The 16,166-nt window shown below is 50.7% G+C and overlaps 1 protein-coding gene across 2 annotated transcripts in view; it reads right to left on the bottom strand.

Annotated features, from left to right (window-relative positions):
• LYPLA2 (lysophospholipase 2) overlaps nt 1–16,166 on the bottom strand; it is a 184,510-nt gene that overhangs the window by 50,600 nt on the left and 117,744 nt on the right. For both annotated transcript variants that reach the window (XM_033955044.1, XM_033955043.1), the window contains exon 8: nt 13,383–13,484. In XM_033955044.1, the coding sequence (XP_033810935.1) occupies nt 13,383–13,484 (102 nt within the window). The remainder of the gene's footprint in view (nt 1–13,382; nt 13,485–16,166) is intronic.

Below are 16,166 nucleotides of genomic sequence, written 5' to 3'. Positions count from 1 at the left end.
AGTGAGTAGAGAAGGAAAAACAGGTAGAAGTATAGGCTCCCTGATACTGAGTTGAAGTAGAAGGGAGTACCACGGTTGTCTGGGCCACTGAGGAGCTATCAGAATCATAGTGGCATGCTCCGACTTCAGCTTAACTAGAGCCTTGAGAATCAGAGGAAATGGAGGGAAGGCATAGAGAAACTGATTCCTCCAGTCCAGAAGAAAGGCATCCGCCTCGAGACGACGAGGTGAGAAAATGCGGGAGCAAAACAGAGGGAGTTTGAAGTTGCTGGGAGACGCAAACAGGTCTATCTGAGGGGTACCCCAGCGAACAAACACCTGACGAAGCATGGGGGAATTGAGTGCCTATTCGTGAGGCTGCAGCAAACGACTCAATTTGTCTGCCAGACAGTTCTGTAGACCCTGTATGTAGACAGCTCTGAGGAAGATGTTGTGAGAAATCGCCCAATGCCACAACCTGAGAGCTTCCTGACAAAGGGAGTGAGATCCCGTCCCTCCCTGTTTGTTGACATAATACATGGCCACTTGATTGTCTGTCCGAACAAGTACCACCTGGTCGTGAAGAAGATGAAGAAAAGCTTTGAGAGCAAGGAAAATCGCTCTGAGTTCCAACAGATTGATATGACACTGACGATCTGTTGACATCCACAACCCTTGCGTACGGAGACCATCTACGTGGGCTCCCCATGCGTAGGTGGACAAATCTGTCGTGAGCACTTTCTGATGAGGAAGATTGTGGAAATGCAAACCTCTGGAAAGATTGGAAGAGAGCATCCACCAGCGGAGAGACTTCTTTAAAAAAGGAGTCACCGTTATATGGCGAGAAGGCGGGTCCAGTGCTTGTTGCCATTGAGACGCCAGGGTCCACTGAGGAATGCGAAGGTGAAGTCTGGCATGGGGGGGTCACATGAACCGTAGATGCCATGTGACCGAGCAGAACCATCATCTGATGGGCAGAGAGGGTCGAAAGGGAAGACAATCGCCGGCAGAGGGTTTCTTGACGATTTAATGGTAGAAACGCTCTCATGCTGACAGTCCAGAGTAGCGCCAATAAACTGAAGGGACTGGGCTGGAACTAACTGAGATTTGGGAAAGTTGACATGGAATCCCAGACTTTGAAGAAAAGAAATAGTCTGATGGGTCGCTGCCGTAACCCCTTGAAGAGAAGGAGCTTTGATAAACCAATCGTCGAGGTAAGGAAACACCTGAAGCCCTCGAGAGCGCAGGGCTGCAGCCACCACGACTAGACACTTGGTGAATACTCTGGGGGAGGCTGCAAGGCCGAAGGGAAGAACCCTGTATTGAAGATGGAGGTTTCCCACCTTGAACCTGAGATATTTGCGAAAGTTTGGATGAACTGAGATATGAGTATAAGCCTCTTTGAGATCCAGTGAGCACATCCAATCCCCCTGATCCATGAGGGAATACAAGGTTGGTAGCGAGAGCATGCAAAACTTCTCTTTGACTAGAAATTTGTTGAGGGCTCAAAGATCCAGAATGGGTCGCAAATCCCCCGTCTTCTTGGGCACCAGGAAATACCTGGAGTAGAACCTGAGATTGTGTTGGGAAGGAGGAATCTCCTCCACCGCTCGAAGGCGAAGAAGCGCTCGAGCCTCTTGAAGAAGAAGGGGGAGTTGTGAGGAACTGGAATGACACTCTCTTGGCGGGTGATCTTGGGGTATCTGAATCAGGCGCAGAGAGTATCCCCCGCGGATAATTGTCAGCACCCAGAGGTCCGATGTGATACTTTCCCAATGTGATGAAAACAGGGAAAGGCGACCTCCAATGGGCAGAGGAGAATTTTGCAGGGAGGATGGAATGCTCAAGACCGGAACGTCAAAAAGACGGAGCAGGCTTCGTGGTAGCAGGCGTCTGAGGTTTCTGAGGATGTTGATGTTGTTGAGGACGTCGAGGAGGAGGCCTAGAAAAGGCTGGAGTCGTCTTCATCGGATAACGACAAGCCGACGGTTTATACACCCAAGCAGAAGATGGTTTGGGCTTTGACCTGAGCAGGGAAGCAAAAGAGCGTTCATGCTCTGATAGTCTCTTAGTGGCAGCTTTAATCGAGTCGTCGAACAACTCATTCCCCTGGCAAGGTAAGTTGGCAAGTCGATCCTGCAAATTAGGGTCCATGTCGACTATGCGGAGCCATGCAAGGCGACGCATGGCAACCGCAAAAGCGAACATTCTCGAAGAAAGCTCAAAAGCATCATAAGATGCCTGCAACATAAAAAGCCTCAACTGGGAAAGAGTTTGAAGGATCTGTTTAAATTCAGACAGATGGTGCTTGGACAAGTCTAGATAAAAGAATGTCAACAACGTCAAAAAATGGTTAAAGTAGGATGTAAAGACATAGTTGTAATTTAATATCCTGTTCGCCATCATAGAATTTTGATATAATCTACGACCAAATTTGTCCATAGTAAGTCCTTCACGACCCGGAGGGACAGTTGCAGAAACCTTAGATGGATGAGCCTTCTTGAGGGAGGATTCCACCATAAAGATTGGTGGGAGAGTTGTGACTTTTCAAAACCCTTACAGGGGAGTGCGATATCGTGACTCCAGCTTTGATGGAATAGCCGTGACTGAGTAAGGTGTTTCCATATTGATGAAGGTCTGCTTAAGCACCGGTGTCATGGGTAGCCTCAAGGTCTCCTTAGGAGGATGTGGAAGCTCCATGTCTGCCAAGTATTCCGGGGTATATTTGGAATCTGAGTGCAAGTCTAAATGAAGAGCTTGTCCAATGTCATAGACAAACTTGGCAAAGGAGGACGATTTGGAAGAAGAAGCTTCCTCAGGCGAGGCAGACCTGGAACGAGGGGCCACAGAATAAGAGGGCGAAGCCTCACGGGAATATTGCAACACCGGCTCCGACTCCACCCGCACTGTCACTGAAGAAGCCCCACTGCCAGTTTGCGGCGGAGTAAATGAATGTTTCCTTTTCAGAATCCTCGACGGAGATGTTCTCGGGGTTCGAGGAGTAGAATGCCTCGAAGCTGGAGGAGAAGGATCCTGAAGCAAAGACCTCGAGGGAGGTGTCCTCGACCTCGAATGCCTCGAAGACAAAGAAGAGGCGACCTTCGGCTCAGAGCGAGGGAGGTGCCTCGAAGAAACCTCCGAATGCCTCGAGCTCTTCGAAGTGAGGTGTTTCGACGGCTTCGCCCGATGCTTCGGACGAGGCAAAGAGGATCTCGAGGTAAGATCCGGCGAGGAATCAGAGGAAGAAATTCTTTTGCGAGACCTGCCCCGTGGATGCTGTATCAGGGTCTCAGGCTGCTGCTCAGGCTGGTCCATCCGAGGCAAGGTCGAAGAAGGGACCAACTGAGCCACAATGGAAGAAATTTGTGTAGTCAATATGGACTTGAGCATATCTTCAAACATCGGCACCGAGACCAAAGGATTCTGTGGTACAGGTGCTCCCGTGCGCTCCAAGGAGGGCGACCTCGATTTAGAGTATTCCCGAGACTTGGAGGCACGTTTCGCAGAAGGTCTCGAGGATAGAGTGGCACTCGGAGCCCCGGTTAGCGTGGAGAGAGACTCTGGTGGCTTCTTGGATGTGGTACCTGGAAAGGAAGCAGGAGACTTACCCCCAGATGCAGGCTTCGAGGACGAGACCAAGGAGGCCTTCGAGGCCGAGGACCCTGAGGTCGCCGAGGCCGAAGCAGGTGTCGATGGCAAGAGCTTTGCGCCCGAGGATGTCCCCAATGATGAGGTCTTTGGTCCTGAAGGCGTCGAGACAGTCGGGGCCGAGGCTTTTTCAGGCTCCATGTTGAAGAGTTGAATAAACCTGTTGCAGCGGCGGCAAAAAGCACGAGGCTGAAGGGTCAGACAGCGAACACAATCCTCTGGACGATGACTGTCACCCAAACAGACCATACACTGACTATGAGGGTCGGTGATAGAAATCGTCCTGCCGCACTGGTAGCAACGTTTAAACCCGGTCACAGGCCGGGACATAGAAAAAATAAAGTCCGTACCGGAAAAGAGTAGAGGACCTAGGCCTAAGCCCTCAGACCGGACGAAACAAAAAGAAACAAAAGAAAATTTTTATTTTTTTTTTTAACAAAGAAAAAAAGAAAAGGGAATGAACCGGAGCACAGCGACCAAAAGAAATTCATCCGCGGTGAAGAGAAGGCAAATGCTGCAGAGCCAGGAGAACAAGTCTTCTCAGCTTCGCGGAAAACGAATAACTGAGGATCCTCACAGGAGATGCGCCCCCTAGTTCAGGCGGGAAGGCACGCGCGCATGCGCGGTGCAGCACTCGAAAGCTCGAGATCTTCAAGCAAGTTTGCTTTCGAGGCTGTCCGCTGCAGGGCTCCGTCGGTGACGTCACCCATGTGTGAGAATATGCTGCCTGCTTGTCCTGGGATAATGACCGTTCCTCCAATTAAAGAACTCTACTACACCAGAAACACAATCTTCTCTGCCACAGCCCCTACCCTCTGGAATGCCATGACTTCTCCGCCATGAAAATTGTCTTGATATATTCAAAACCAAACTCAAAACCTGTTTATTTCAAGATGCATACCAAAACACGAGATAAGATTCTTTCCCCAATGCAGCACACTATTCTTGAGAATCGCTTCTAAGAAGTGAACTCCCCTTCCCCTGCTGTTTTGCCCTCTCCCCTCGTTCTTCCCTTTAATTTTATTTTTACGATGTAATTATTAATTTTCCCCTCCCCAAACACCTCTTGTATCCATTTATGTCAATGTCTTCATTAAAGTTTTACTTTTTCTCCACTTTACTTTTATTTTTAAATTTTATATTTTTTAACATTGTATCTAGTCTGTTTACATGTGATGGTCGGTATATCAAATTATAAATAAACCTGGAAACTTGCTGAGCAGCATGCACCAGTACTAAAGGCTCACCAGCCAGTACTATCGGTGCAGCAGGTTGTCTCAGAGAGGGTGATCTCAACAAGGATGCACACCTAGGAGGAAAGACAATCTGCAGATCCTTAGATCAATGGTGTCCGTGTATGGTCTACATCAAGAGACTCGGTGGGAAGAGGATATCTTGGTAACTGTCGATGTAGGAGTTTTCAATGGCGATGGCTCTGAAGTTTTTCCGATGTCCAAAGCAGAGCTGAACAGCTTCTCCTATTGAATCCAGTGGGCTTTAATGGCGTGCTTTTGCAAGGTGAAACACTTAATACAAGATTCAATTCAGTGATCAGGGCTCTAAAAAGCACAGTTACTTACCGTAACAGGTGTTATCCAGGGACAGCAGGCATATATTCTCACATGTGGGTGACGTCATCTACGGAGCCCCGGCGCGGACAGCTTTTCAAGCAAACTTGATTGAAGTTTCAAGTTTGCACACTGCACCACGCATGTGCGTGCCTTCTCGCCCACTAGAGGGCGCATCCCACCTCGTGGTCCTCAGTTCCATAACTAGCAAGGAAGCCATCCCCGGGGAGGCGGGCGGGTTGTGAGAATATATGCCTGCTGTCCCTGGATAACACCTGTTACGGTAAGTAACTGTGCTTTATCCCAGGACAAGCAGGCATGATATTCTCACATGTGGGTGACCTCCAAGCTAACCAAAAAAGGGCAGGTGGGAGGATGGCAATTTAGGAAAACAGATTTTGCAAAACTGACTGGCCAAACCGGCCGTCACTCCTGGATAAAGTGTCCAGACAGTAATGAGAGGTGAATGTATGAACCGAAGACCAAGTGGCAGCCTTACATATGTCCTCCATCGGAGTGGATCGGAGGAAAGCTATCGAAGCTGCCATCGCTCGGACCTTGTGCCCCGTGACTCGACCCGGGGGAGGAAGGCCAGCCTGAGCGTAGCAAAAGGAAATGCAAGCGGCCAACCAGTTAGACAGAGTGCGCTTGGAAACTGGGTGCCCTAATCGATTGGGATCGAAGGACAAAAACAATTGAGGAACCTTCCGATGAGGCCTGGTGCGTTGAAGATAAAATGCCAACGCCCTCTTACAGTCAAGCGTGTGAAGCGCCGTCTCGCCAGGATGGGAGTGGGGCTTCGGGAAGAACACAGGAAGGACAATGGACTGATTGAGGTGGAAGTCAGAAACAACTTTAGGTAAAAACTTAGGATGGGTGCGGAGAACCACCTTGTCGTGGTGAAAGACAGTGAAAGGAGGGTCCGCAACCAAGGCTTGCAACTCCCCAATCCGCCTGGCGGAGGTGAGGGCAATTAGAAACACCGCCTTCCAAGTCAGAAATTTCAAGAGGGACTTGTTGAGTGGCTCAAACGGGGGTTTCATCAGTTGAGCCAGAACCACATTCAAATTCCACATGACAGACGGAGGCTTAAGAGGGGGACAAACCCTGAGTAACCCTTTCATGAAGCGTGTCACCAAGGGATGGAGTGACAGAGGGCGTCCCTCCAGAGGTTGGTGGAAAGCAGAAATCGCACTGAGATGAACCCGCACCGAAGTGGTTTTCAAGCCGGAGCGCGACAAATGAAACAAATATTCTAAAACCGAGGATACCGGAACTGATACCGGATCCAGGTGAAAAGACGAGCACCAGGTGGAAAACCTGGTCCATTTCTGCGCGTAGCAAAGCCTCGTCGAGATCTTGCGGGAGGCTTCCAACACCTCCTTCACCGATTGAGACAGGTCCGGAGGAGTCAGGGAACAAGAAACCAGGCTGTCAGGTGCAATGACTGCAGATTGGGATGTAACATGGATCCTTGACTCTGAGACAGCAGAGAAGGAGAGACAGGCAGGGGAAGAGGCTCTCTGGCACTGAGCTGTAGCAGCAGGGAGAACCAGTACTGACGCGGCCACCGAGGTGCTATGAGAATCATCGTGGCCGTGGACGATTTTAGGTGTACCAACGTTCGCATGATCAGAGGGAACGGCGGGAATGCATACAGGAACCTCCCTTCCCAGTCGAGTAGGAAGGCATCCGCTTCCAGACGGTCCTGCGAGTACATCCGAGAACAATATAGTGGTAGTTTGTGTGTCTCCGGAGAGGCAAACAGATCCACCTGTGGCGTTCCCCAGCGAGCGAAGACCTCGCGTAGAACTGCTGAGTGTAGAGTCCACTCGTGCGGTTGCAGAAGTCGACTCAGTTTGTCCGCCAGGCAATTCCGTTCTCCTTGGATGTAGACTGCCCGGAGGAAGATGTTCCGGGAGGCCGCCCACTCCCAGAGGCGAAGAGCTTCGGAGCAGAGGGGCCATGACCCTGTTCCTCCCTGCTTGTTCACATAATACATCGCCACCTGATTGTCCGTGCGGACGAGGACCACCTGGTCCTGCAGTATGTGAACGAAGGCTCGAAGTGCTAGGAAGATGGCTCGCAGCTCTAGCACGTTGATATGACACTGACGGTCTTCTGACGACCACAGGCCCTGCGTGCGAAGACCGTCGAGATGGGCTCCCCACGCGTACTCCGAGGAGTCCGTGGTCAGGACCTTGCGAAAAGGCGGAGTGCGAAACAATAGCCCCATGGACAGATTTGAAGAGTCTGTCCACCAACGCAGCGATTTCCGCAAGGGCGGAGTTACCGAAATGAGGCGAGACACCGGGTCGCACTCCTGGCGCCACTGGGACGCGAGGGTCCACTGAGGGATCCTCAGGTGTAGCCTCGCAAACGGCGTGACATGTACCGTCGAGGCCATATGGCCCAGCAGCATCATCATGCGCTTGGCCGACACCCTCGATAGTTGGGAGACCTGGCGGCTCATCCGTACCAAGGTTTCCACCCGCTGGGTCGGCAGGTAGGAGCGTAGGCGCACCGTGTCCAGCACCGCACCTATGAATTGAAGAGACTGCGACGGTCTCAACTGAGACTTTGGAAAGTTTATCTCGAACCCGAGAGTTTGCAGGAAGGCAATAGACTGTCGGGTCGCTGAGATAACCCCCTCCCTGGTCGGGGCTTTGATGAGCCAATCGTCCAGGTAAGGGAATACATGGAGTCCACGTGACCTGAGGGCTGCTGCCACCACCACCATGCACTTCGTGAAAACTCGTGGGGACGCGGCCAGGCCGAAGGGCAGTACCCTGTACTGGAGGTGGAGGTCCCCCACCTGGAATCATAAGAATCTTCGACAGGCGGGGTGCACCGGAACATGGGTGTATGCTTCCTTCAGGTCGAGGGAGCACATCCAGTCCCCTTCCCCCAAGAGGGGGTATAAAACCGGGAGAGATAGCATTCGAAACTTCTCCCGGGCCAGGAATTTGTTGAGCTTCCTGAGGTCCAGTATGGGGCGCAGGTCCCCGGTCTTTTTTGGGACCAAAAAGTAGCGGGAGTAAAACCCCGTACCCCGCTGGTCCTTGGGGACCGGCTCGACCGCCCGAAGCTTCAAGAGGGCTTTGGCTTCGGTTATAAGGGTCGGTAGCTGCGAACGGTTGCAGGGGACTAAACTTGGGGGACTGTCTGGCGGCGAGGACACAAAGTTGAGCGAGTAGCCCTCGGAGACGATCCGGAGCACCCAAGCGTCTGAGGTAATCCCGGTCCATGCCTCCCGGAAGAACCGAAGACGGCCCCCGATAGGAAGGGGTTCCTGAGAAAGTGCGGAGGGGAACCCGCCCCGTCCGCTCATCCCGTCAAAAGGAAGGCGCTGGCTTGGAAGGGCCCTGCGCCGGGGCTTGGGGTTGTCCCCCTCTGCCTCGCTGAGACGGACGTCTCGGAGGCGGTCTCGAGAAAGCCGGGGTCGACTTCTGAGGGTATCGGCGCGGTGGAGGCCGAAAGGGTTTCTGCGGCGGGGGCCTGGGTTTGGGGCGGACCAGGGATGCTAGAGAGCGCTCCTGTTCCGACAAGCGCTTGGTCGCCGCATCCAACGACTCGTCGAATAACTCGGACCCCACACAAGGCAAGTCTGCCAGGCGTTCCTGCAGGTTTGGGTCCATGTCGAGGGTGCGAAGCCAGGCCAAGCGGCGCATGGCCACCGCGAGGGCCGACACCCTCGAAACCAGCTCAAAGGCGTCGTACACTGCATGGAATAGGTACAACCGCAATTGAGACAGGTTGGACATAAACTTGTCGAATCCTGCTCTTTGGGAGTCCGGTAACGAGTTTCGATATTGAGGAAGGTCCTTCACCATACCACGCAAAAAGGAGGAAAAGGTGAAGGCGTAGTTTAGAACCCTGGTGGCCATCAGGGAATTTGAATAGAGGCGGCGGCCAAACTTGTCCAGGGTCCGCCCCTCCCTGCCTGGTGGAACCGCCGCAGAAACCCGTGAGGGCTGTGATTTTTTAAGAGCAGACTCCACCAGAAGGGACTGGTGTGAGAGCTGCGCCTTATCGAACCCTTTAGGGGGAATCGTCCTATACTTCGATTCCATTTTTGAAGGCACAGACGTGACTGTAAGAGGGTTTGACAAGTTCTTCAGCCAGGTTTGCAGAAGGACACTGTTGAGAGGGAGTCTAGGCACCTCCCTAGGAAGAATGGGGAGGTCCTGTTCCTCCAAAAATTCTTTGGAATACCGAGAGCCTACCATCAGGTCAATCCCCAGGGCTTGGGCCATGTCCTGAACGAAGGATGAAAATGAGGACGGCCTAGCCTGGGGAGAGGGGGTTCTCGACCGCCCCACCGAGGAGAGGGGGGAGGCCTCATGGGAATAATGAGGATCCCTAACCGATCCCGAATCCCAGGATCCCCTCTCGAGGGCCCTCGAGGGGGAAGGGGAAGTTGTCCTCCTCGCAGAACCCTTGGGTGAGGACCCCGGGGTTCGTGGGACACTCTCCCGTTTCCTCGGCGAGGCGGCTCGGGAAGACTTCCCATGGGGTGAGCGGAGGAGCCTCGGGTTGTCGAGGCGCAACTCCGACACCTGCAACGCCTCGCCCCCGAACGACGAGGAACGGTCGCGCCGAGGGGAGCCTCGGGGCCGCTTAGACTTCCTCGATCGACGCCCCGTCCGAGGTCGCGTCGAGGGCGAGGCGTGTCTGGAAGACCCGGAGGAAGAGGAGGAAAGACGGCGCACTCTGCGCAACTTTTCTTTGGGCCTTACACTCCGCTCAGGGGGTTCCCCCGAGGTCGAGGTCCGGGGCGGGGCCGAGACCGAGGTGAACGGGGTCCCAGTACCCGAGACCGAGGTCGCCGAGGCCGGGGCTCCCGAGGGAGCCGAGGCCGGGGCCTCCGAGACCGAAGGCGTCCAGGCCGAGGTCGAGGCCGCCGGAACCGCAGCACGCTGCAACACTTCCAGGGCTCCCGACAGCTCCGATGAGATCAGAGCTCGGAGGAGATCCTGGAAGGCCGGAATCCCCACGAAGGTGGGGAGTTCCGAGTCCGGGGCACACTCCCTGGAGGGCGACCTCGGTCTCGAGTATTCCCTTGGGGTGTGCGGAGTCGAGGTCCGATGCGGGGCCGGGGTCGACCCACCCGCCTTGGCCTGACTCGAGGATGGCTTCTTTGCTGAAGGGGATGGAACAGAGGACTTACCCGAAGCTTGCTTCACTGACGACGCCTTCGAGGAAGAGGGCCGAGGCGAGGCCGAGGCCCCCGAGGACGCCGAGGCCGAGGTCAAGGCCGGGGCCGAAGCCGAGGCCGACGTCGAGGCCTTAGGCGGCGCGTCGACGGCGAACAATTCGGTCATTCTTGCCTTACGGCGACGGAGGGCCCTGTTTTGGAAGGTAGCACAGCGATCACACGAGTCTGTCGGATGTTCGGGCCCAAGACAGACAATGCACCACCGGTGAGGGTCAGTGATGGAAAGCAACCTCTCACACCGGCTGCACTTTTTGAATCCCGTAACAGGACGGGACATCCACGAAGAAAAAGAAGAAGGCCGGGAACGTACCGACGTCCCGCGGCCACGGCTTCCGGGAGCCCCCGGAACCCGACGAAAAGCGAAAGTTACTTTTTTTTTTTTTTTTTTTGAAAAGAAACGAAAGGAAAGGAGTACCGCGAACTAATTCGAAGGGAAAAAACAAACTAAACGGGGCAGCTAGAAGGCAAAAACACTGGAGCTCAGATCCACAGGGCTTTCTTGCTCCGCGGAAAATTTTGAACTGAGGACCACGAGGTGGGATGCGCCCTCTAGTGGGCGAGAAGGCACGCACATGCGTGGTGCAGTGTGCAAACTTGAAACTTCAATCAAGTTTGCTTGAAAAGCTGTCCGCGCCGGGGCTCCGTAGATGACGTCACCCACATGTGAGAATATCATGCCTGCTTGTCCTGGGATAACTGAAGATACCAATTATAAGGCTCGGTTATCGAAACAGGCCTCTTGCACTTGCAGCACTTTTTAAACCCCTTCATAGGTTTCGACATGGGAAAAATCTCATTGGTGAGATTAAACTCAATGACGAACAAAGATCCGCCGAGGGAGAGAACCTCAAGGTCAAAGCCCGAGGTTGAACAAAAACCCAAATATTTTTATTTTTTGAAAAAACCTAGAATATAGAGAATGACACGGTGACAGAATTCATCACTGTTCCCGTCCCCGTGGATAACCGCGGTAAACAATCTTCATGTCATTCATTAAGGAGAGAGGGAAGAATCAGAGTATAAATGGCCACAACCACTGACTCGCAAGCTTTGCTTTGAAGAATGCTGGTGTAGAAGGACCGAGGTTGAAACAGACACAAAAAAATGACATGGGATTATTTCCCGCGGTTATCCGCGGGGACGGTGATGAATTTTGTCACCGTGTCATTCTCTACTAGAATAGAAAACTATATAACCAAAAGTTAGAAATGATAAAAAAAAGAAGAAATGCGATGCAATGCGGGAAGGCAATGCTGAATGAACAGAGTCTAGTCAATAAAAGACTTCTTTACTCTGCGGAAAATGAAGAACTGAGGTAACATGAGCGGGCGTCGAACGGGAAGGCACTTGCGCAGTGCGGGCAGTCGCTAAGGTTCTTAAAACTTAAAGTGACAGTACACTTTTCATACTGTCCGTACCGGGCTCTATAGATAACATCACCCATGTGTCCTAGGACAATACAGTAGCACATGTTATCTCAGGAGCTGGTCATTATGAACATGCATTCCCATTCTGCAGTCTATACATTTGGCTTTTGGTGCAATGAAGGATAACATTTTAACATTTTTTTGCATGATACACCAATGAAAATATCCAAGAGTACCTGATTACTATTCAATGTATTGTAAACTGCTCTGGGTGAATCTCTTCACAAAAAGACGGTTAATACATCAAAAGGCTCCATAGTGCTGTATTTGACTTCTCTAGCAATCATCGCACTGCAGCAAGCGAACATGCAAGAGAACCCTCAAATGTCACAGAGCTGAAATAGTCCTGTATGAAGAATGGGCCAAAATGCCTTCATAATGATGCAAGAGATGAATCAATTATAAACAATATTTCCTTGAAGTTACTGCTGCTTAAGAGCTGCCACCAGCTCTTTTTCACACAAGAATACCCATTACCAAATCCTTGTGTGGAATAATCAAACTATGCTGTTTGACCAGATATTTATTCAGTTGTCTCTTATTAAAAGCTTATACAGAACCTCCACCTGAGCAGTGGCGTACCAAGGACAGGCGGTCCACCCTGAGTGCAGCTCATAGGGGGTGCTCGGGTCCCTTCCCCATGTTACAGTCTGCAATCTTCAGACCACTGACAGCATCAGCTGGACACGCTGCCTATGGCAGCCCAGAGGATTTCTCTCTGCAGTGTCCTGCATCCACGGAGACAGAAAGTTGAAGCAGATGGAAAGCTTCCAGGGCTGCTGAAGACAGCATGTTCAGCTGACTGATGTTGCCATTGGCCCAAAGAGCAGCAGCCTGGAGGAGGAGAGGAAAGCAGGGTACCCATCCCACGGGGGGAGAAAGGGATAAAGGAGAAAGCTGCCAAAATGGGAGGGGGGAAGGGAAGAGAAATACTAGACCATAGGGTGAGGGGAGAGAGAAATGGAAGGGAAGGAGACAGATGCCAAACCAAAATGTGGGGTGGAGTTGAGGGAAAAAAGGAAATAAAGCAGAGGAGAGAGATGCCAGAGCATGGGAGGAGGAAGATAGAAGGGAAGGAGACAGGGATGAAAGACAATGGGGTGAGGCAGTGGCGTATCAAGGGCAGACACTGGATGGGAGGGGTAGAGAGAGAGAGAAAGGGCAGATGCTGCATGGAAAGGAGAGAAAGGGCAGATGTTACTGTTTGTAGTATGGTAAACTTGCTCTGTTGGCCATGAGTGATGTTTTGGATTAATACCGCACCTTTCTTGCTAATAACTCAATGCAGGCTTATAATATAACAGCTTCCACTTCACACATCTAAACGGTTTATTACATACCTAAGAATTCTGAGTAAGTCTAACTTCTTTAAAAGGGGGAAATGTACAAGTCAAGTTAAGGGTTCCTTTTAGAATTTTTTTTTTATATAGATGAGGAGATCTCACATACGCTACACGTATGCCACTGCACCTGGGCTCTCTTCTAACCATCACATTCATTTAGCTTTGCATTAAAAGATAAGGAAAACTTTATGATGTGTACCTGAGGAAATGTTCTATGGAGTGGAAGCCAACAGCTCAGAGCTACAATGCCAGCTAGTTTGTGTTGACAGGTGAGAGCTGTGTACATAGAGAGTGCACCACCCTGCAATATACCATAAAGAAAAAAAAACCACAGGCATTAATTGCAAATACACTGTCCAACAGCCATTAGGATTACCAGACTATGAGAAAGGCAAACACTCCAGCAAGAATGAAGAAACAGTTCAGGTTGCATAGGAACGTTATAGACTTCTATATAGTCTTCCTTCCCCTAGGGTTACTTTCCTAACTGTTCCTCCACTGGAAGGCTCCCTCACATCCAAATCTTTCTGTAAAAAATATCAGCATCTCAGTATGTATGTGGGAGGTGGCCACCTCACATCTGGGAAGGGGGGAGGTTAGCAGGAAGAACGGTGACTTGATTAGCCACTGTCAAAAGTAAAGATGGTTGGCTCAGTGGACCAATATATTGACCTCCTTTCTTCCTCAAAATCACAACTCTTTTACAGTGAAAAAAGCTAGCCTTGTGCCTTTAGAAAATAAAATTCTAAGAACTGCCAAAAACTGTTACGCAAAAGCCCATCTGGTCCAAAATCCTGGGAAGCTTCCTGTAAGTGCATAAGAAATTTAGCAAGTGTAATGCTACCCAGGCCTGTTGCATCCTTCCAGGGAAACAACTCTGTGTGTTATGTTACATAATCCGTTAATTGCCACAGAATCAACCTGTAGCTGCCACAAGACGCTGTAGTGAGTGTTATTGGTTTAAACAGGGCTAGCCAACCATTTGGCAAAGTTGGTTGCTGCCTAGGGCACAAGCTTCATCAGGGCAGCAAAGGGCAGCCATAGAAACTAAGCCCTCACAACCAGAAAAAGAACCCTCAAGCATGTACTTTCATCTGCATTAAGGAATATTTGTGTAATAATCACAATTGCTGAATTTAATTAACAAAATCCCGGAGAGTTGACTGCAGGGAATACATAGAAACATTACAGCAGATAAAGGCCAAATGGCCCATCCAGTCTGCCCATTCACAGTATCCACTATCCCTCCTCTCCAAGTTTATTTAAAATTTTCTATCCCGCCCTACAGAAAACCTTTAAGGCGACTTATACAATACACAAAAATCAATACATAATACAAAACACATGATTTCTTGAATTCAGACAGTCTCTGTCTCCACCACCTCTACCGTGAGACTAATCCACACTTCTACCACCCTTTCTGTAAAAAAAGTATTTCCTTAGATTACTCCTGAGCCTATCGCCACTTAACCTCATCCTAAACGCTCTCACTCCGGAGCTTCCTTTCAAATGAAAGACTTGACTCTTGCGCATTTATGCCACATAAGTATTTAAACATTTCTATCATATCTAATATATATAGTAACATCTAGTCTGCTCACCTCTCCCCTGTTCGACCTTTCCTCCAAAGTATACATATTGAGATCTTTAAGTCTATCCCCATACGCCTTATGACGAAGACCATGTATCATTTTAGTAGCCTTCCTCTGAACCGATTCCATCCTTTTTATATCATTTTGAAGAAGCGATCTCCAGAATTGAACACAATATTCTAAATGAGGTCTCACCAGAGTCTTATACAAGGGCATCAATACTAGAGAATGACACGGGAAAAAAATCTGTCCCTGTCACCGCCCCGTCCCCGGCTCACCATCCTCTGCACCGCCCGGTCACCGCCGTTCCCTTCACCGCCCGGTCACCGTCACCCTTTTCACCGCCCCGTCACCGCCACAGCCATCCCATTCACCGCCCCGTCACCATCCCCGCAGCATCCATATAAGCCTTAGTACTGTAATATTTAGCTTATGCCTTCCTTATAAATCAAAGTTCTGGCTGCTGAACTAGAGAAAGAGATGTTCAGCTGGCAGGGCTTTGTTTATAAATTTTTATCAGCACAACTAATATACTACTTTATCCTAAAGCAAAAAATAAATAAATAGAATTTTTTTTCTATCTTTGTTGTCTGGTTTCTGCTTTCCACATCTTCTCATTCAATTCCTTCCATCCACTGTGTGTCTTCTCTCTGCTTCTTCCATTTGCTGTTACTGTGCCTCTCAATTCACCCCCCCCCCCAATTGGTCTAGCGCCCATCTTCTTCCCTCCGCTCCCCCATAGTCTGGCATCTGTCTTCTTCCCTTCCAGTGTCTTCTCCCCACTCTGTCTTCCACATTTCCCTTCAGGGTCTGTTCCTCTCTACCCTCTTTCAATGTCTGTTCTATTCCTTTCCACCACCACCCTTCCCTCCCTCCTTTACCATCTGTTCCTGTCTACCACCCTTCAGCTCCTCTCGCGTGGCCTATCTATCTACCTCCCTCCCTCTTATTTCCGTGGCACATTACAATGTAATTTGTGCAAGCCGCTGGAGCCTGCGAGCTTGGTCCCTGTCCCATCCCCACAAACTATCTCGCTTCTGTGTTCCTATTTTCCCCTATGTATCTGGCATTGCCCCCCCTGTGTCCATATACCATCCCCATGGCATGCCCCCTTTATGTCTCTGTCCCTATGCCCCATGCACATAATTTCCCCTCTTTCTGTACCTTCCTGTGTCCAGATTTCCTGTATCTTCCTCTTCCATACCAGTGTGTCTCTTCTTTTCAACCCCATCTAGCTTCTTTCCCTCTTTCTTCCTGTCTTTAGTGTTCCCAGTACCTCCTTTCCATGTCTTTAGTGTCCCCAGTGCCTCCTTCCCATGTCCTTAGTGCCCCTTCCTGTCTTTAGTGCCTCCAGTGCCTCCTTCCCTTGTCTTTAGTGCCCCCAGTGCCTC

This window comes from Geotrypetes seraphini, chromosome 8, assembly GCF_902459505.1.
Source record: "Geotrypetes seraphini chromosome 8, aGeoSer1.1, whole genome shotgun sequence".
Taxonomy (NCBI): Eukaryota; Metazoa; Chordata; class Amphibia; order Gymnophiona; family Dermophiidae; genus Geotrypetes; species Geotrypetes seraphini.
This window is presented reverse-complemented; position numbering and strand designations above follow the sequence as displayed.